Genomic DNA, 22038 nt, shown 5'->3' on the forward strand with positions numbered 1-22038 from the left:
TTGACAAGCGTAAGTGGAGAAAAAGCTGAAGAAAATGCTGGAATGACACGCTTTCAGGCAGGGCGCCGGTTCTCTACTTCCGCTTTAACCCACTTCCTGCCTCCTCTGCCGCGGCTGTCCTTTCCTTATATGGCTGGCAGAATCAGCCAATCAGATCAGGGCGTCCTGTTCATTCAAACTGGTGAAGAGACCGCAAACTGAAACAACTGGCGTTGCTTTAATGAGGCGTTAAGTGTACCTCGGAGATAAGCACACTTCAGATGTTATACAATACAATACAACTTCATTTGTATAGCGCATTGTATAATAGTTGCCGTTGTAATAAAGCGCTTTACACAGACTATGACAAAAAGTGGCAATAATTCAATAACAGAGGCAGTGAAAGCTGCAAATGAAAATTAATGATACTGATACAGTGAACACCACAAAACCTTGATAGTGTTTACATTCTGCGTTTCGCAAACGCATGGCCATTTTCCGACGTATTACATTTGCTTTGATTATTTATTATATTTGGAAATAAATTTAAATGAAAAAGATGGTTGTTCTAATAGAAAATGAAAGAAACAAAAACGTGTCCCCGCCCACTTGGCTAGGACTCGTCTTTGAAGTTCTTAAACACATCATATTATTATAAAAATAAACTATAGGCAAAAAGATAAAACTGTCAACGTTAACTACAGTAAATAAAATAATTTTGCCACAAAATCGCGCCTGATGATGACGTAAAAACAGTTTGGTTTGAAAATGCATTTTTTGTGCGTCATAAAGACATGAATGAGTGTTCTGGGAAGAACACTCTTTGATGAAGTTATACATGAGCTATAAATTAATCGCGCATTTCCATCTTAAGGTCTCTGAGATCGTCACTGCTACGACAGCACATCCAGAACTTTTTCTCCTGCGTTTATCGCTACGTGCAATCAATTGAGGTAGGATGGCTATTACGCATGTATTACAGCACAATGATGACGTTAGATATTTTTTCAAAACTGGGTGAATGATTTCTTTGCACAGCTGAAGTATTATGTGTCAATTAAACATGAGTTACTTTGAGATAATCAGGACTGAACTGAAGTTATGTAACGGATTTGAAATTTGATAAAACTTTTGGTGCATCATGTGAACATTTTATATAGATTTGAGAAACAAATTGAACTTTGATGAATAAGCTGAAATGATTTAAATTAACTATTTTGGTGCATGTTAGTGATTAGAAGCCGTTTGGCATCTTGGTATTTTATACAATTTGAGATTTAAATGTGTGGAACTTTGATTAGAAGGCCTGTGATGTGTGAATGGGTGTGTAGGTGTTGCAGAGGAGGGCGTGATGATGAGATGTGGAACATCAGGAAGTTAGTTTGTAGTCAAAGGAATGCTAGCATGTGAAAAATATCAATGTAAAAAGAGTCTTAACAATGGAGACAGATGGCAGCGAAAAATAAGACACCGGTTCACCACACCATGCTGTAATATAATTAGTATAATAAAGTATAATAAAACACTTCACACTTCAAAATGTTTCAACAAGCACTGTATGTACTCTGAAGTGAAAGTGATGCTTTCATGTTTAGTTGTCATTAGATTGTTCTGGTGTAAAAGCTGCTACGTCATGTGGTTTGATGAGAGCCTTAAAAGGCACCCAAAGCCTTCACTTTTAGCCAATTGGAGCTTTGCGCACAGGGAGGAAGTAAAGTGCGTATTGAGGAATAGGAACACAAGAGGAGGGCCTCTGTTGTGACTTTGAGGAACCAAGACCTTAAGTGCTGCATGTGCTTATTACAATAGTTTGGTACGCAAGTGGGTCATGAAGCATGTGATCATTAGGTCAGATTATTCATATTATAAAATACATAAATAAATAAAATACTTCAAAGGCCAAAGCAGATTTGACCAATGACTTGGGCTAATTCGCCAAGATGTTTGTTGATAGCGACTCTAACAATGTGTGTTACATGTGCTTTGATCCAAACTGCTTTCTGTGAACATATTGAAAAATACTGTTCAGGATTCCTTGATGTCATGGGAGTATGGGCGTAGCGGCAATGAGGTGTGGGGGTGTGTAGATCAATTTGGGCTGTAAATGGGAAGCTAATCCAATCGTAGCAAGAAACTACAAGCCAGCTGGCAGACACGCACGCACAGCTGGTAACTGGCCCATTCCTCGGAGTAAGACTATTGCCGTGGTGACCCACGGATCAATGACGCTGCAGACAACCAATCCATTGGCTGTTTCGTGAAAGCGGTGGAGAGATGAAGGAGAGAGGGAGGAGGCAGGGAGGCAGCATTGGTGAATGGCGTTTCCCTGTGACCAGCCACAGATGGCAAACAATAGGTGACTGGGATACTTTGCATCAGGCCTGCAGCACGACAACCTCTTTGCTTAGTTTGCACCACTGAAGAAGCCGCTCAAGTGTAAAAATTTGTGAGTCACTTCATTGAATGAGGAAAGAAAAAGTCCTGATGTTGCGGCATAGACATTCGGAGCACTTTTTGGGTTACACATATGAAACGAGCAATATCCTCTAATAAGATTGCATTTGTTGGTTACGAGCTAGAACTCTAGTTGTCATTATCGGAATATGCTCGTGTGTAATACAACTGTAATAACAACAAATATTCCAAGGGGGGGGGGTCAAGTCAAAACTTTTCTTTGCACTAACATTTTCTATGCGCCAATGCAGGTTTAAACATGGTATTCTGATAACGCATTTGTGGAATATCAATTTTATTCATCTCTTGGGGCGGCCATTTTGTCACTTGCTGTCAACTGAAAATGACATCAAAGGGGCCTAAAGGGCTCAGTCATATGACCAAACCCATTTTTTCCCCTTGATCACTGAGGCACTGTGAAGTCATTTTCAATTGACAGGAAGTAACAAAATGGCCGCCACCTGAGCTTGATAATAGCGGGTGGATTTGGCTGCTTAATTCATATTTTACAAACACAATATTAATTAGAATGCCTTGTTTCGATTATTGGGGCTCATGGAATATATTATTGGAAAAATATTGCCTTAGCATCTCCTTTAAAGGGATTTCTATTCTATTTAATGAATAGTTCCTACCACCCTCACTTGTAAAATACACTTGACGTGTCATCAAAGAGATGTTTTGAAATTTGCCTTTACAAAGAGTCCCAGCAGTTTATTTGTGTAATTGGAGTTTGCCGGGTAATAAATTACAGCATTGAAACTATACAGTAGCAGAAGCACTTGTAGTAGTCTGTACGTGTAAGAAGACAATTGATCAGTTTTGTTATAAACAGAAACTTGTAGCACAAGAACAGGAAGCTACAATCAAATGGATGACGTGAGGCAGGGAGTGGCAATGAATGAACGTGTGGCCCGACTTGGCTGCCAGGCTGGTTTGTTTGCTCGTTTTGACTGATGGCCTCGCTCAAGTGTCAGAACATTTTTCCAAATCACTGGCAAACTTTATTTCTTTCGTTGGAACTCCACTACATAAGGCTTGGTCGATTTGTTTGTGAGCGTCTGCGTGGATGTGGGTGTAGTCATTATATATTGTTTGGCTGACATGGGTCAGCACAAAGCAGGGCTTATTTTGCTGTCAGAATGCAAACACATGCACTGTCATCAGAATGGGATTGCGCTTATTGGCTGTTGCTCTTTGAGTTGCACACTCATATAAACACACGTGCTCTAGTGGCTAGTTACTCATTGACTTCGATATTGTCCAAACATCTGATCATTAAATGGGATTATAAAGTCATTTATGTACAAGGACTCTAGGATATCTTTTGTAGTCACCACATAGCAAATAGTGCACTCTTCTATTTTGTTATGGTTGGCCATGTTTATTATCAGTTTATGTCGAACATTTTTCTAGAGACCCTAAGTTGAAAATTGGCCAATCACAAACTAGTCACAAAGTGGCCATAAACACATTAAATACCATTGATGGCTAAATACGCCAAAAAGATCCATTTTTTTGTTTTTTACTCTGCTTTAAGCACATTTCACAGGCCTGTGTAAACTCCTGCCTAGATGAAACATTCTGATATATGCATTTTTACTGTTGCCGGTTCAGAGCAGGCAACGTAAATTAGAATTAGAATTAGAAATCCCTTTATTGTCATTGTACTCAAGAGTGCAACGAGATTAGAGAGGTCCCCTCTCCAGTGCAATACAACAATAATACAGACAAAAATATAAATTAGATAAATAAGAGAGTGCAATGGAAAATAATACTGTATAGGGTATATAAAAACACATCACGATGCTGTTCTGCGAGCATGAAGGTTGTAAATAACGCACACACTGTGTTGTGACACGTGAGAAGAGTCCACTCGGGACACTATTCCATCCACTTGGCTGTGGATGAAATTCCCTTGAAGAGGTGTTAACAGCGCTCCACTTACATTGGACTGTACAACAAGCTACATATAAATAGCATGCATATCCAAAAGGCCTTACTGCTTACGACCGCTGACACGTTGTTTAACACAGTGATTGAGTTAACATCGTAAATGTGTGGAGAGTGTCATTATTGTGAGCATTATCAAAGTGGGCTCCGCAGTAAAGCATGACTCAAGTTTTATCCTCGGGGCACTCCCTCTTGACTGGTTAAACATTTCCCAGCCAATCCACTTTACTATGTTATGGCACTAACATGGAGGAGGGGGTATCCTCTTATCCGCTTTTGTCATTGAGAGTTAGCACGAGTCAAATTAATAGCGGCCCCATAACAGTTGTGGTAGGATTATTGAGATAAACTCTTTTGAGTTGAAGGCCTTTAAATCACAAAGTGGTAGCAGTACATTATAGATGAGTCAGCTGTCTACAGAATAATCTCTAGATTCATGTGCAGAAACCAGTAACTACGAGATCATGGAACCTGTGAGAATAGTTTATTTGAAATAAAAGGAGCTGCTTGTGTTTGTGGTGTTGCTGATTAAAGGGAATCTTTATGATTACATGAGGACAAGTATCATATTTAAAACTAGCTTGAAATGAGGAGAAATCGAGGATAAGGCCTTTAAAAGGCATTGGAATTTTTGCTATACACTCAGAGGAAGAGGAAGTGTTAGAGGAGGAAGAGAGTAGATGCTTGTTGCTTGCAACTTTAAATGGCTGTATGCTACAAATGTGAATGCTGGTGTGTGAGATTCAAGGGATCCAGATAGAAGGATAAGGAAATATCATGTGATCATTTAACACTGATTGAGACTTATCCCCAAGCAAGCTAGCAAGCAGGCAGGCCTTGGCAAAGAGGTTGGCCTACAAATGTGGTCATTCCCCAGTCTCCCTGTTATGTGTCATGCTAGTGACCTGGTGATGCTGAGTCTCACGCTGACCCCACACCTAAAATCAGCATCACTTAATTGAAAATCTGAATCAGGAACCATTTAGATAATTGCTTTCACTGGGAGGTGTTCGTTTTAATGTGAAAGAGACCACGTGACTGTTTGTGCGCGGCTTCATTTAAGGTGTAAAATGCTCTTATCGAGGGATTACGCTAGCAATATTCCCCACACCAATTCATTCCCACTTTATTTTTCTTCAATCCTTTAGCCGTGATCGCCTCCTCTAGCTAGTCGCCCTCAAATCGCGAGCGCTCAGTGCGGCGCGGCGTGCACGCGACGTGCCCGGTGCATGACGCTGGACCAATCAGAAGGCGCGATTCCCAAAGTTTACCTTATATGGCATGAGCCGGGCCAAGAAGGCGGTATAAAAGCCGCGTTCCTGGTTTGAGCTGATTCACTTCACTCTGAGCACCGTCACACGCAGCTTGTGCGGGATATCATTTGCCTGAAACCACTTCCCTTAAAGCGACAAGCCCCCTCCCCACCCAAAGGTAAAGAGACTCATTTTCTATTTAATCTGTGTTTTCAATGCTTGTTTTTCGTTCATACCAAAATGTTTAGATGAAGTTATGTAATAAGTTTTGACAACTGTTTGCGACCACGAGGCTCTATTGTTTAAATATTATCCGCCATTGGGTGTTGAAAGGTTGCCGTACTTCAATGCTTGCTTTGATGTTCTTTTAACTGATAGCAAAGGCCAATGGCTAGCTTTAGCCGGCCTGGGCGTCGCTGCACTTCTCAACCAGCTTCGTAACCCGCTTACGACGAATGCAACCTTGTGAGTTGCGCTCAGTGTAGCTTAACGTATTTGCCGTTGTCGCCTCGCAAGCAAGCGTGCAGTCTGAGCTTTCTTCGGCTTAATGATTGGCGTCGACCAAGATGGTTCTTAATTGCCGTTGAGGGTGTCTCGACCCCGGCTGCTCCTTTGTGAGAGCTGCAGCGGGGTGTGACCTACTTTAGCATGTTAGCTTAGCGCCGCCATCGTGCTGTCTGCCACCGCCCTTCATTCGCGTTTGAATCCTTTGAAGCATTTCCGCTTCCTGGTACTCACAGGACATTTTAACAAATGTATATTTAATTTATTTCGTCTACATTTTTAAAAAGTGCGGAATTATGTCGTTATTTTATTTTAGCAATTTATTCTAAGGCGTGGCTTTATGTCATGTTCTGGACTTTCCTATTAAGCATGAGTCAAACCAACCGGTGCCTTAGGCTACAGTTGGATAGTGCAACTTTAAAAAAAAAAGAGGAAAAAAAAGTTCTTCCTAATTCAAGTAGCAATGAGTGACGACAGGTTATTGCGTTACTTGCGAGCCACTCCCGCCCCCAAAATGGGGCAATGAGAGGGAGGACGTAACAATGGACTGGAGGGAGTGGTCGCCGCAGTACCAGTTGACTGCTCTCAGTATTCTGCCGCCCTGGCTGCGCGCCATGGCGCCGGTAGCGGTAAAGCTGCTCAAAACCCGAACCATGCCCTTATATGGTAACAAGAGCACACAGCGCCACTTCCTTTTGTCTGGCCACAAGGAATTTGGCTCGCGCGCACCCCCTAGTGGCTGCCTGCGTCACTTCCTGACGCAGGCAGGAAGTGAGAGGGGTGACGAATCAGGATTTCAACATGGTTGTGGTACTTGGATGTTAAATGGATTTTTTTTCTCTCTTCTGATTTTCAGTTCAGCCATGGAAGATGAAATTGCTGCACTGGTTGTTGACAACGGATCTGGAATGTGCAAAGCCGGATTCGCTGGAGATGACGCTCCTCGTGCTGTCTTCCCCTCCATTGTCGGCCGCCCCAGGCATCAGGTGAGGGAAACACTTGATTTTTTTTCTTCTTTTTTTTTATTTTTAAAAGAGAAATAACTGACTTTTTTTTTTTCCTTTTAGGGCGTCATGGTCGGCATGGGACAGAAGGACAGCTACGTTGGTGACGAGGCCCAGAGCAAGAGGGGTATCCTCACCCTGAAGTACCCCATTGAGCACGGTATTGTGACCAACTGGGATGACATGGAGAAGATCTGGCATCACACCTTCTACAACGAGCTGAGAGTTGCCCCCGAGGAGCACCCCGTCCTGCTCACAGAGGCCCCCCTGAACCCCAAAGCCAACAGGGAGAAGATGACCCAGGTATGAATGTACTAAAGTCATTGTAGGCATTAACCCAATTTCCTCTCCCTTTACTCGATTCTCATTGGCCTTCCTCCCTCTCTCCAGGATCTCTCTATGAGATGATCTGTCATCAACAGGTCTCTTGACTGTGTGCCTTTTTTCTTTCTTTTGCTGAACAGTAGATTGACATGCACAAGTGTGAAGGAATGTTGAATTTCTGCACCTTGTTTCTACTAACTTGACTCTGATCCTCACATTTAATGCATGCAGAAATGCAGTGGTCACCAAAGGTAATGAAAATCTCACGATGGCAGTCATTCTCAAGTGTCCCCTTCTGCCCACAGATCATGTTCGAGACCTTCAACACACCCGCCATGTACGTTGCCATTCAGGCTGTGCTGTCCCTGTACGCTTCCGGTCGTACCACCGGTATCGTCATGGACTCCGGTGATGGTGTGACCCACACCGTGCCCATCTACGAGGGTTACGCCCTGCCCCACGCCATCCTGCGTCTGGATTTGGCCGGCCGCGACCTCACAGACTACCTCATGAAGATCCTGACAGAGCGTGGCTACTCCTTCACCACCACAGCTGAGAGGGAAATCGTGCGTGACATCAAGGAGAAACTTTGCTACGTCGGCATTGACTTCGAGCAGGAGATGTCCACCGCTGCCGCCTCCTCCTCACTGGAGAAGAGCTACGAGCTGCCCGACGGTCAGGTCATCACAATCGGCAATGAGAGGTTCCGTTGCCCCGAGTCCCTCTTCCAGCCTTCCTTCCTTGGTAAGTTTTGTGTCAGATGCATCATGCGGGTAGTGAAAAGTGCACCTGCCAACGGTTGCTTGCGCTCTTAGGTATGGAGTCCTGTGGCATCCACGAGACCACCTACAACAGCATCATGAAGTGTGACGTTGACATCCGTAAGGACCTGTACGCCAACACTGTGCTGTCCGGCGGTACTACCATGTACCCCGGCATCGCCGACAGGATGCAGAAGGAGATCACAGCCCTGGCCCCATCTACCATGAAGATCAAGGTGAGAAACTGTTCCTCACGCGGTCGTGAAAAGGGAAGATTGATGGCAGATGTGCTAACATTTGTTTTCACGCCCTTCTGCAGATCATTGCCCCACCTGAGCGTAAATACTCCGTCTGGATCGGAGGCTCCATCCTGGCCTCTCTGTCCACCTTCCAGCAGATGTGGATCAGCAAGCAGGAGTATGATGAGTCCGGCCCATCCATCGTCCACCGCAAATGCTTCTAAACAGACTGTTCCTCCTCCCCTTCCCCTACCAAATGCCCAACATTTTCAGCTCTGTGCAAAACGACCACAACCACAACATTCTCATACATATTCAAGCGCAGAGCCTGTTGACCAATTCACTGGCATGGCTTCTGTTAGTTTTTGGCGCTTGACTCAGGATAAAAAAGAAACTGGAACGATGGCGACAGTAATGTTTTTGGCAAGGTTCAATAAAGCACCCCCAGGGTTTCTGCAGTTGCATCTGGGGACTTAAATGTACATGCATTTCTTTTGAGTCATTCCAAATGTCTAACTGCATAAGACATGATTTCCAAATGGTAACCGCATTATTCAGACACGTATTCGCCTCTATGAAGGCTGCCCAGTGGTTGGTGCATACTTAACATGGTGGTAGTATCGCTTGTATGTAAATTATGTCTGGGTTTTTTGTACTTTCAGCCTTAAAAATCTTGGTCCTGTTTATTTTTTTTTGTTATGCAAAACCCAGTTGTGACCGGTCCGTCCCCCTGTTGGCAGTTTCATTCCCAGGGTGGCGGGGCAAGGGGTCCAGAGGTGAACCGGGGGGGTGATGTGGGGTGCCAGACAAGTACACTGACGATCCCAATAAAGTGCACATGTGTTCAGACCAGAAATTTGTATTTTTTGTATTTACTGTGAAGTAAACTATACAGTATGACTGCTTCTAAAATGTAGTTAAAGTCTGAAAACTGCCTTGCTAACTGCACTAAATTTGGGCAGTTTTAACCTGGAAAAGTGAGCTGAGAGCAGTGTTGGTGTTTCAGGTAAAATAGGGTAATTTTGGTGCCAAATGTGGTCACAATTTCGTCAAGATTCCCTCAACTTTTTTTTTTTTTTAAGTCTAGTTTTTGTCCAGTGGCTCAGCTGTCAAAATAACTTTTGTGGTGCGCGTCAATGCACAAATAGGTTAAGGAAAAATGTCGAAAGTTTCTCCTGCCTAAGTTTAATTGCTAAAATACAGTGCGTGTGCAATTCCGAAAAAATATTAAAAATTTCGTCTCACGCAATGCATGTAGTTGCATATTTTGGCCGCTAGATAGAGCTAAAGATTTTCACATGCAGTCCGGCGCAGTAAGCAAGTATGGTTGGACCTTAAACAGCACGGCGTTCAGGAGGGAAGTTATATAGCGCAAATGGTAAATTACATAAAGTAGGATAAGATGGATACTACCCACACCACCATCGACTCCAACAATGACAGCATGTATCTGGCAGCAACGCAAGTAACACCGAGCCCATTAATCATTTCCTATGAAGTACGGTAAGCTACTGCGGCATAGTGGAACTGATGGATTATCCCAGATGCTTGTTGAGGAAACAGAAATGTACGTGAGCGTGCATTTATATAGCAGATGCATACATAAGCGGAGGTTTGTGCGCTGCTTTTATGAGTTCATACATGCATCTATTAGGGCTGGATGCATGCAAGCAAGTCGTCTGCATTCACTTTTGTGTGTGTGACGTGGCTTCAGTATTGGAAATGTATTTTATTCCACTGCAGCCCCCACCGCCCTAAGGTTCTGCTGAGACTGCTTCCCCCCTCTGATATCCTTTTACTGCCCCGCCAGCAAAACACTCACGTGCAGGGGAACAGTTTTTGCTGGGCGTGTAGTGCACTCAAATGTTTCTTGTGTGCGCGTGCACACACACCTCCATACCTACACTTATTTGAGAATATCCCTTTTTTAAGAACTGATGCAATAAAGATTTTATGTGGTCGTCGATTTTCTCCGCCCGCATGATTTTTTACTACCTGTCGTGGGCCATTGAACTTATACATACGCAGTACTCATTTCCCCCCAGCAGAGGACGCCAATGCACCACACAAACCGTGTTTGGCAGAAAGAGGCCTTCTGAAAATAAAACATCATACTACGTATGAATGTAGAAAACGCTTCCCCACAGCTCAGTTTTCTTGAAAGTATCATTAGTTTGATTGACTGACAGCAACAGATGTGAAGTTGTTGCTTTCAGAGAGGTTCAAACTGAGAAGAATCTTTGAATATTGACCAGGAGACCCAAGTTATGTATTTATTTCCCCCCTGTCTTTTCGTAGCCATTTCTAATAATATATTTTGCACCCCTGAGGGGTAAATAATGCGTGAATAGAAAATAATGCTGTCCTGGAAATCCCTCTGAGCTAAAAAGGGTAAAAAGAAGACATATATTGTGAATATGTTTGTCCTGCACAGTTAACAGAATATGGGTTAAACATATTAGTATGATGATCCTTCCTAAATGTGTACATGGTAAATATTATTGATGCTGAAAACTTCTGTTCCATTGTGTTATCTGAAACCTGTCTGTCATCACCCATCAAAAATGTTTTTCCTCTTTGCAATAAACAATCTGTGAGCTCCTTTAACCATCAACTATCATTTAACCGTTCTAGTTAAAAAGGCAGCAAGATGACCTGGCAGGATAGGCACGTGTGCTTCACAGTCCTGAGGTTCAGAATTTGAATCCCAAGTGTGTAGTTTGTATGTTCTCCCCGTGCTTGCTTCCACATTCCAAAAACATGCAAGTTAGCGTCATTGAAGTGGTTAAATTGGCCATGGGCGTAAATGTTTGTTGGTCTAATACAAAGTGGTAGCAGTGATTTTGTTTGATAGAGTCATGTTAAAGCGACCAAAACAGCCGATTAATTCGGCGAGGGAGTCTCGCCATTGCATGGGATCCAACAGTACTAGAGAATGTTAAATTCGAATAAATAGATTGCTTATGGCCTTTAGTTATTTAGTACTGATGATTCCCGTTTGAGTGTCTTGATTATTGCGGCTTTCAAAGCTTAAAAGCAGTGAGCTGGAAACTGTAATATCTATCTGTTGCCTGGCAACAACAATAAGACAGTAATGGAGGCAGCATGTTCAAGATAATTAGAGAAGCAATGAGGATTGTGCAAATAGAAGAAACGCAAATACGAGAGCAAACCTTATGGGAAATTCCGAGCAAATGAGAGAAAAATAAAATGGAAATAGTATTAGCATGCAAACCTTGCAGGTACTTTTTTAGTGCATCACCACTGTACAGCCGCACGACATGTGTTTGTGGTTCGCCGATTTTCTTTTTTGGGAGGAAACCCCTGTGTGTTTTCTCAGAGCTGACTGCACAAGAACGCAACACCTTACACGCAACTGGAAAATTTTATACCTATGGAGTGACTCGATGCATTTTTGTAACATGCCTAAGTGGGTGTATGAGCACCCAACGCTACTACCACCCCCAAAACACACACACGCCACTACCACCACACCCACTTGCTGGAAAAAAAAACCTGCAAGGCACCATCTGGTGATTGACAGGTACCCCAAGAGACCAGTATATGTTTGTTGAATTGCCTCATGTGGGGGTTGGTGTCACTCATAGCAGAGGTTCACGTTTATTGCATTTGTGTGTCTGCATCGGAAACCACAATGCTACAATTAAGCCTTGCTCAGATTAGTCGTGCTGCAATGCGGTGGTACTTGCCTCAATAACAATAACAGTACGGACTGGAGCATGAGATGGTGACGGAGTGAGCCCCGTGGGCATGAGAGCGCTCTGTGTAAGAGTGTGAGCAGAATGGGTGGGGTCACCTATGAGATCTGTTATTTATTGCTGCTCTCGTTGGTTGTGGAAAATACGCGTGAATGTGTCTCTTCTGGCTTTATTATGGACTGAGTGGTGGCCGTTTATGCAGGGGGACACATCTTCCTGTATTTATTTATTTACACATCCTTTCCAGAGAGCAGTGAACCCCCAACTGAATTAATCAATGCTGTCTCTGTGCTCTGTCCCCTGTGGGTTTATGCGGCCACATGACTAATCAGATATTCTTGTCACCAACTTGAATCATTTACCATGGGTTGAGCAAAAACCTCCAACAATATTATTCTGAGAGGTGGTTTGAATAAGGTGAAATTGGTCATAAATGGAGAGTTTGTGTTACGAGCTGTGATTTTTACTCAGATACGGTTGTGCAATACTGCTTCTGTAACATTTGTGGATATCACTCATGATTAATATGTGCTCAAGAAGGATTTATGGAAGGGTGTGAAACGAGTAAGTAAAAAAAAAAAATAGGAATGCTGTTGCACTCTATAACCTTGACTATAGATGTTAATGGCATTATGTCAAAATTACAAAAGCGACGTTTTGGATTATTTTGCATGCATATTGTGAGAAGGTTACATGATGTTATGTGACAGTTGCAATTCTTCACTGCAGTCTGCAAAGACATTCGTTTGTTTTCATGAGTCAATTTCTCTCACAAATAGGCGTTTTGGAAATTCATGTATCAACGTATAAAACGTTCTGCATATTCCTGACTGCTCTGCATGAATGAGTTCCACAAACCACCCACCTCTAAAGTGGAGATAAGACCCCCACCAGCAACGAGATATTTGACAAGAAAAACAAGGAGAAGATGAAACCTGCCAAATGTTTGTAGGGTGAAGAGAGCAACAATGGACCCCTAATCTGTACCCATTGTCTGGATTCTCAGTTGGAGAGAAGAGAACAAAGGGCGCCTCGGTCCCCTTGGAGGGCTCAGCGCGAGACATCCCACACATCTGATCCCAGCCTGGGCACTCCCTCTCCGGGTCCTGTCGAGGGTGAGAGTCGCCGCGAGGGCTCCGGATGATCAGCCTCTAGTTCTACTTCATCCGGGATGTGTTGTCCTTTTTGTGACTAGGGGTGATCTCATCGAAGCGCGTGTATATAATTTGCCTTGTTTATCCCTCCGTTTATTGACGAACCAGGACGTCATTCTCCCTTCACGGACTCGCAGCCTCCTGGTTTACTCTCTGGGAGGATCGCCTTGAAACCGACACTGCCAAGAAAGGAGGGGCTGGAGGAGTCGTGAAGGGGGTGGGGGCATATGGGCATCTTGAAACCGTGTCAGATTTTTTAATCAACATTTGTTGGAACTGCATAAGGCGCGCTCGCGCAGCTTCAGAAGCAGTGGAAAGGAGGAGAGGATGGGGAGCGCGGTGGGAAGTTTCGGGGCTCGCTTGTATCTTCCATTCGAGTTTTAGCATACGCAAAATAAAACTCTTCTGATGCAAATTTGAGTGCCCACTGAATGCGCAAAGGAGCCATACAGCGCTGCACCACCTTCCTTAGGCCAGTGATGAGACTTTCGAAGGCTCCGTTAGTTAAAAAAATAAATAAATTATAAAATAAATAAAAATATATATACATATATATATATACAGTTATATTATTTTTATAGCAGTTTTGAAAATGCAAGTTTAAATTATTACTGCTGGTAAAGTACATTAATAATGCTGCACGTCTTTTTTCCCCTGTGCTTTGCACGTCCATTCTAATCAGCGTGGAACCGGTGAGCGTGGGGGTCGTCTTGCAACCCAACCACCACCAACAACAACCATCGCAGCACCCCTCAATTTTGATCGCGTAGTCCATAATAGCGGGGAGAGAGGGAACCTTGAAACGGCCCAGCCTTTCTCGCTCCAAAATGGCTTTTATAGTACTGGTAAGGGGCCAGTGTTTGGAATCTGATCGACGTAAAATGTAGCCAATCACGGATGAGGTATTGCGAACCAATGGGCGGGGATTCTAAAGCAGGCGGTGCTACAGAACAGGGCGGGGCTTGTAAAACAATGCTATGTTTCATTGCTGAGGAGTAAACGGACGAAACGGGGCTCTCTCTTCCCCTTTTACACCCCCCACCCCGCAGTTCACCTTCGAATGAGCCTGGAATGGACTACAGCAGTTCTCCAAGCAACTTGGACGCACTTTGCGAGATTCATTGGCATTTTTCAATCGTGTGCTTGCTTCCTTAACACTCCTCCCTTTTTTCCAAGTAAGCGCTTTGACTTTGTTTTCGTACTTTTTCTTCAGTGGCCTTTCAGAAGAAATGTTGCGATTTCTTGCTATTTCTACATTGTTTTGCGTCGGACGCGGAGGTTCTTGGCGGTTATCTGCGGAATGAAAACATGACTTTTTTTTACCAACACCCCCCGTGCTCGAGAAAGTTAAGCCGTTAACGGAAAGGTTGCAAACTTTGAAACGTGGCTCTTAATGTCGTGTTTCTCCGCCACTGAAGCACGCAGATCACAGCCCCAACCACCGTCCGAACTCCGCATACGGGTTCATTAATATTGCCCGGGGAGGTAAACGTGTGTTTGCGGTGTTGCGTTCAAGAAAACAAAACTGTGTTGTCGAATGAGCCGTGTGGAAGAGATCCCGTCCGCCTGCAAATCACGAGTCATTGCTGTAATGTTTGCTTGCAGCATTTGAAGGTTAAGTCCACTTTCTCTCTGTTTTCTCCTTCTAAACATCGCACCGTGTTGACTCACGTTTATGTTTAAGAGCTGACTTAACGTTATTCTGTTTTGTTGAGCGAATCCATTCATAATTTTAAATAACTCGTAAAGTAGCAATTTCTCGCAGCTCCCTTTTCAAGTTAACTTGTGTATTTTGAATAGTGGGATAAAAGGCAGTCGCGATGACCGCAGATGGTAGCCTTTCACTTTCCTCGCAGTCATTTATTTAACATTTATTCCAAGACTCCGTGCTCGCTCGCACAGAGTTGATTTCCAAAGTAGGTCAAACTCGTGTAAAAATATTTACTCAAACAATAAACATCGACGGCGTCTTTTGGTTGTAAATGACATTTTAGTGTGTCTTTAAAGTAGCACACCTAAAGGATTGCTTGACTAAAATCTTGTGCAACAAAAAACGCCACCATGGCTCATACTATCGACGGCTATTTACAACTTTATTTTTTAATATGCATTCCCTTTATATTTACGTTGTTTTCTATTAAATTGATTGTTAAATAGTAAAGCTAGTCGATGTGAAAATGTACTAATGTACGCGTTACCGTGCAAAAATCGCTGAGTATGTTCATGGCGGCGCGGAGCCACTGGCCGGTACGCGCTGGTCGCGTTTCCCCGGGACGCGAAGCCCTGTAGCGGCTGACTGCTCGCTGCGCATCGGGGGGCGGAGCGCCTCTTTTACGCTGAAACACTGAACCGCAACGCTGTCGATTTAGGTACAATCGCGATTAAATGATTTACTACGAGTTAAACACGTATTATAGCGATAGCGATCAAATGGTCCGTTTTGAGCGTTTTTTCTCCGAACTGCGTCATTGCACATATGCGCCGCTTGGTTGGTGAAATGATGAAAAATGCACATAAAAGAATGTATCTATTAAAAAGAAAATGTACATTTTCTAGTACTATACAATAACGGATTATTTTGTTTTGTTTCGCAGGTCAGCATAATGGCTGAGAATGAGTCCGAATCTCCCGGACCACTAAAGACATTATTAATAATATTATTATTATTATAGCCCAAACTGGCTTTTTTCGGAATAGATCGCCGATCCGAAAGGACATTTTCTTATCCTAACTTTCCCCGTTGTGGATAATGGATGGCAGAGATTTTGGAGGTCCCCGATCCGTCCACGTACCTCCCCCGTTGCTGGCGGGGCTCGCCGTGGAGCCTCACCGACTCGGGGCTGCAGGAGCAGCCGGGAGGATCCCTCCTTCCCCCGGCCACTTGGCCGCGACTCACCCGCCACCCCTCCACTCTGGAAAATTCTTACCATCGGCTATTAACCTGCACGCACACCACAGTGAGTATATCATCTTGCACTACTTTAATGCCACCACAACTGCCATAAAATGCACTCCTAAGGATTAACTATTAACTTTAAAGGCGGACTGTTTGTGTCCCTTGGCATGCGTGTTCATTACTGGATGATGTTATAACGTTGGAAATTAGGCCAGATGTTGACTTGTTTTATGGAGGGAGAGACTGTAAAAAAACAGATAATAACAATAAAAAAAAAAAGACCGGGCAAGTTTGAGATATAAAAGTGTGGCATCGTGTGAAGGATTCCCACGGTTTCAGTGGACAACACATGAGTGGAAAAGTACTTGGCCCAAACAGGAGCGCAGCAGTGGGCAGGCCAGAGTGCTGTGCTCTTGGAATGCATGTGGACCATTAAACCGCCGTTCATGTTCCAAATGTTGCTTGTGCGTGTTGTCAGAATTGCACTGCTCGACGTGTGATGTTGCAGCAATGTGATACTTGGGCTGCTGGCTGGAGTGGATTGCAGCGTTTATTATAGTGACAATGCATCTGTACGGTTCGGGAGCACTCTTCTCTGGAAGCAGTCTACCATTGGCTTTTGCTCTTTCAATTTCTTTTGGTCTGCGTGTTGAGAAATCTATATTGAAAGGGTGAGCTGACCGTTCTTATGCGTTTGCTGGATAAAGGGACTTTGTTGTAAACCATTAAACTAACCTCCTAGTATTATTCTAGGTGACTAGTGAGTGTTTTTGCATTACGCGACCAGTCACTAGATCAAATGCACTGTTTGTTATTCCCCTCTGAGCTAGTGATTTACCTTGTAGTTGCGCTGCCTTGTCACGTCTGCTCCTGTTATTAGTAATGGAAGTTTTGTATATGCGTGCATAGCCTTGTGGTCAACCAGGGGAACGTCTGAAGCCTCTGGTTCTAAACACATGTTGTATGGAGGAAAGATTACAGCTGTAGGCGTATTTGTTATTTTTTTTTTCCAAACTGGAAACTCTGACAAATACTGTCATCACGTTACATCCCCCCTGAAGTCATGTAGCTGCAGACAGATATACAATTACAGTTTCTCTGGTTTCTGTTGAAGGGTAAACCCCAAGAGATGCTAATGTTTCAGATGAGCGTCATTCTTCGATCTTATTGTCGAATGTGGTTTGTGTGTAGTTTGTGTCACGTGGCGTGGAGTGTATGATGAAACCTCCTGAGATGAACGCTGCACTTTTTTTTTTAACTTCCGATTTGACTTCTAATACCCTCCAAAGAGCATTCATTTGTCAAGCCCCCTCGACACATGCGCACAACCACCGCGTCAGCCATGCAATCAGCATTAGGAGCAAAGAGCATATTGACTTGCGTTCGTTTTAGCATGACAGATTTTTTTTTAGATGATCTCTACAGTTTTTAGAGTGACAAAGAAAAAAAAAAGTCCAAAGCAACTCATCAGGCCAGTGGAATTTTTTTCTCTCAAATGTTTGATTTAGTTTTGCATGGCTACGATACTGTCATTAAAAATGACACAATGCCACTTGTTTTTAGTACCGTGATTTTGAGAGTGACTAACACAGCACGGGTTCAGGCAGCAGTGCTCTGTGTACTGGGCGGCGCCTCCTAAAAAGTCCCCGGAACGTGTGTTTGGAGTGAGAACAAAATGGTCAAAACCTTTTGCGCTCGTCTGCAGCTCGTTAAGAAAGGAGAGTCATGGACTGAGATGTGGAAACATTTTGCTTACAGGACAGAGAGCCAAGGTAAGCTGAAATCTACTGCAAAAAAAAAAAAAAAAGTATGCGAAACCTGATGCCCAGCCACAGAGCAGAGGAGGAACACCGCCAGTCAGTGCACAGGCCAAAAACCCGGCACAACGGGCATCATCAAAGAGTTCAAAGAGCAACAGATGGGCAAATGTGACACATTTAAATAAATTAAATTCAAATTGAAGTGGCTTTGGAGTGCCTCGTTGCGTGGAAAACCCCCCTGCGATATAGTCCCGCCATATTTTTGTGCCTCAAACGTCGCAATATGTATGCGTGACAAAGTAGCATCAATTTTTCAGTTCGTAGCATCAATGTGATTGACTGTTGAAAAGTGAGTGCGGCACGACACGCCCACAACCTTTTAGAGTCGGAGAGTAGCTTGATTTTTCACCGCCTATAGCTTCATTTTATGTACTTGGGTGTTTGAAAGATTATTAAAATTTGGCAGGCTTTTCTGAGCCACGTGTCAAACTTACGAGACATTATTTTTTTTAACTTTAATATAGCCTTTAATACAACTACACACAATTTTATTTTGGCAGATTTTTTTTTCATCTATGATTTATATAATTTCGCTGACAAATGGTTTTTGACTGTATCGTTCACTAATGGTAGCAAAGTACTTTATGTAGGTATAGTGTCAAATTCATAACTTTGGTGTTGTGACAACTAATTTATTTGTATATTTTTTTATGATTTTGCTTTGAGGAGTACTTAAAGGGCAAGTCAACCCCAAAACAAATTTTTAAATAATATGTTCTATCTGGCTTCACGAGTCTAAACATGGAATTCTGATTAATATTGCGTGTGTGGAATACGAGTTAAACAGCAAAATCCCTGGGGGCGGCCATTTTGTCACTTATGGCGACTGAAAATGACATCACAGTTGCTCATTGCTCAGGTAACGACCAATCACGGATCGCCTACCTTCTGAAGCTGAGCCATGGTTGGTCGTTATCTGAACCCTGCGCAACTGTGATGTCATTTTCAGTCGACAGCAAGTAGCAAAATGGCCGCCCCTAGAGATGTAAAAAACCTTTTACTGCTGAAGTCATATTCCACAAACAGAATATTAATAATAATTAATTGTTTAGAAAACTGCATAGAACATATTCTTGGAAAAAAATGTTGGGGTTGACTACCCCTTTAAATAAAAAAGAACTTGCATTGTGTGGACAATGTCCAGGTGTCTACACCAGGAAGTCTGAGCAGCGAAAATTGATCCAACCACCGTTGCAGCCCATGCTGACAATTCAAACTCTCCTTCTGAAACGGCGATGTGTATTTGTTTCTGCCCACACACTGACCCTCTCACGTTCTGACTCTTCCCATCCGCGCACTCATCAGCCCACACACCACCATATGAAACAGGTCGTTTGGCTTTATGGCTTCTCTTCAATATCAAATCCCCACAGATTACATCAACCAAACAGGATTGAGATACCAGTACCGTGCTTGTAATAATAAAACCCTGGCTCCGCGACATGACAGTTATTTGGTAATTGCAAATGGTAGCAATGTTCCACTTTTAATTACCACAAACGGCTTGAACTCAAGCACCCAGTGAGTAATCAAATAAGCCAAGCTGGTGTTTTTGTTATATGGAAATTGAAGATTTTTTTTTTTTTTGTGCCCGATTGGAATATTACACCCTTGCAGGGGTCTATCTTAACATCCTTTTCCTTCTTTTTTTTTTCTATGCCGGTGTTTGGGAAGGGGGACTAAGTCTTTCAGAGGTGGTACGAGAGCTATAACAGACCATGGTCGCCTTCCCAGTGTCGTGCATTGCCAAGAACGATGTGTAAAGTTTAACACCTGGCATTCACTTCTCCCTCCCTGCTATGTCGAAAGCAGTTGTGAGTGTACCACAAGTATTTTATACACACCAGATGCTGGCACTGACGACGTCCTGCGTTTAATTATCCGATTTGTTGGTATGATACGTGGCTGTGTGAGTGCAGACAGTTGTGGTAATATCTCACTATGCTAGGTTCTGTGTGGGAAGCACAGACGGATAGATGCAGATCTTGTGTTTTCTCATGTACATACATTTTCTGCTATGTTGGTGTTAAAGAGACGCTAAACGCTTGAGCCGCCGCTAAATGCTAACAACAGGCACCATATAACACAGTGTCAGCGTAATTAAGTATTTTTTTTTTTTAGCTTCCTTAATCTGGGCTTCTTTTTCATGACACTGCATTACCCACAATGCTTCTGTTTACATCACGCATGACCCGGATTTACCACTACTGCTCATTTGTCACAGACGAGCAAAAAGCATGCGGAAAACACGGCAGTTTCGTGAGAAAATCAACGTGGCAGATAAAATACATAAATAAACGACCCGTCCGCTATTAAAATAATCGTCCACATAGTCGTGATTAGTCAGTTGTGTGTGTATAAAGAAACACACCAGTGATTCTGAGCTTTCTATCCTGCACAATCTTTAAGATGTAAACAATTAGTTACCCCCCCCCCCCCAACCATGTCTTAAGTGATGCGCGCCGAGTCGCTATTTGTGGCCATACATTTTTCTCTGTCTACCAGAGGTCTGCTGAAGCCTTTCGTCACCAGATTGAGGCCATCTGTCCTGCTACCTCCCTTGTGCATGGAGAGCAGCAGATATAGGACCTGCACAAATGTAACTACACTGATAAACGAGACGAGGCCAGAAATGCCTTTTTGCGACATTACTCTAGAACAGGGGTAGGCAAACTTTTTGATTGGCGGGCCACAGTGGGTTGTGAAATTTGGCAGAGGGGCCGGACCAGGAGCGGATGGATGGAGTGTTTTGGTAACCTCACCTCATCGGAGAAAATAAAATACGTTTAATTTTAAATGAAAGTGAACTCAAGCATTTCAACAAAATATATCTTTGAAAATGCACAGTATTTAGAAAATAAAAAAATAACAAGGTTTATTCATTGAATTTTTTTTTCCAAGTTCGGCGGGCCGGATTAAAATATTTAATGGGCCACGTGTGGCCCCCGGGCCGTAGTTTGCCCACACCTGCTCTAGAAAATAGCCTTCAAATGGCTTCATCTTTTTCGAAGAATGCTGACAATCAAGACAGTGTTTAGTTGCGTAGATCTCATGAAAATGCCCCCTTTCCCTGCTTTAGCACCATTTTCAACCTTTAACGCTCACTTGCAGTGCATTTCCCAGAAAGTATGACGTGTTTCCCCCCCTAAACAACTGCTGCGGGCATGATGCATGACTGTGAGTAATGAGCGTTGTGGGTATAAATTCCAGATGCAGATGCAAACTGGGTGTCAGTTCATTACTTGGAGAACAATTGTCGATTACTTTGAAGTCAAGAAACTCCCGTTGTTTCGGTGTGATGCAAGGCCAAATGATTATTGGAGCCGATGAAGGTGTCGAGATGAGGGCTTAAGAACAAAAAAAAAAAAAAAAAAGACTCAATTGGCTTTACATGCCCAAGGTGGGAAATGTCATTTTATTTTCCTTTCAGGGGAATACAACCTGAGATGTTTATGTGAGAAGAGCTGTCTTGTGTGTGGGAATAGGAGCATGTGATTGTGCTTATTACTGCTCGGGCCAGGGGTTTCCCCGCTGGGACTAGCTGCATCGAGATTTATCCTGCCCGCAACACACTCATATCCAGTCAGATGAATGAGTTAGCCCTTCAAACGCTCTCTTTCTGACACACGCACACACGCAATGCAGTACATATGCACCGCGAGGTGCTCGAGTGCACGTATAATTCATGCAGCTTGTAGGGCAGGACCGTGTTGTCTCAGCCAATACCAATTTGTCTTCCACGGTGCTTGGATAGCGTCTGTTTACGTTAATATTAATGTAGTGAGTGCGTGTGTTTATATGCGAGCGAGGCACAGTCCTCTCTTGTGTGTGCGCGCAAGAAGACGGAGGACACGTCGCCTCTCAGATAAATTGAATCTTTCAGGAAAGAAAACAGGCTCTTTAAGGGAAAGCACAAGGCTCTGCTGCCCTGCTACAATAAACCTGTCAGAGGTAGACAAACGGCACACAAGCATACCT

General features: G+C 43.4%; 2 protein-coding genes across 3 annotated transcripts in view; both read left to right on the forward strand.

The window, feature by feature from the left end:
• The first annotated feature begins 5663 nt into the window (after positions 1-5663).
• actb2 (actin, beta 2) lies at positions 5664-8953 on the forward strand. The gene is made up of 6 exons (XM_088316732.1): positions 5664-5817; positions 7000-7129; positions 7211-7450; positions 7777-8215; positions 8287-8468; positions 8552-8953. The coding sequence occupies exons 2-6, from the start codon at positions 7007-7009 to the stop codon at positions 8693-8695; spliced, it is 1128 nt and encodes a 375-aa protein (XP_088172858.1). The 5' UTR covers positions 5664-5817; positions 7000-7006; the 3' UTR covers positions 8696-8953.
• A 5391-nt stretch (positions 8954-14344) lies between these two features.
• The window catches only part of tnrc18 (trinucleotide repeat containing 18), a 45756-nt gene continuing 38062 nt past the window's right edge, over positions 14345-22038 (forward strand). For both annotated transcript variants that reach the window (XM_088316967.1, XM_088316969.1), the window contains exons 1-2: positions 14345-14519; positions 15939-16301. In XM_088316967.1, coding sequence (XP_088173093.1) covers positions 16094-16301 — 208 coding nt within the window. In that variant the 5' untranslated portion in view covers positions 14345-14519; positions 15939-16093. The remainder of the gene's footprint in view (positions 14520-15938; positions 16302-22038) is intronic.

Source organism: Idiotropiscis lumnitzeri, chromosome 15 (genome assembly GCF_059441095.1).
Source record: "Idiotropiscis lumnitzeri isolate Australia: NSW breed Sydney's pygmy pipehorse chromosome 15, RoL_Ilum_1.0, whole genome shotgun sequence".
In the NCBI taxonomy this organism is placed as follows: Eukaryota; Metazoa; Chordata; class Actinopteri; order Syngnathiformes; family Syngnathidae; genus Idiotropiscis; species Idiotropiscis lumnitzeri.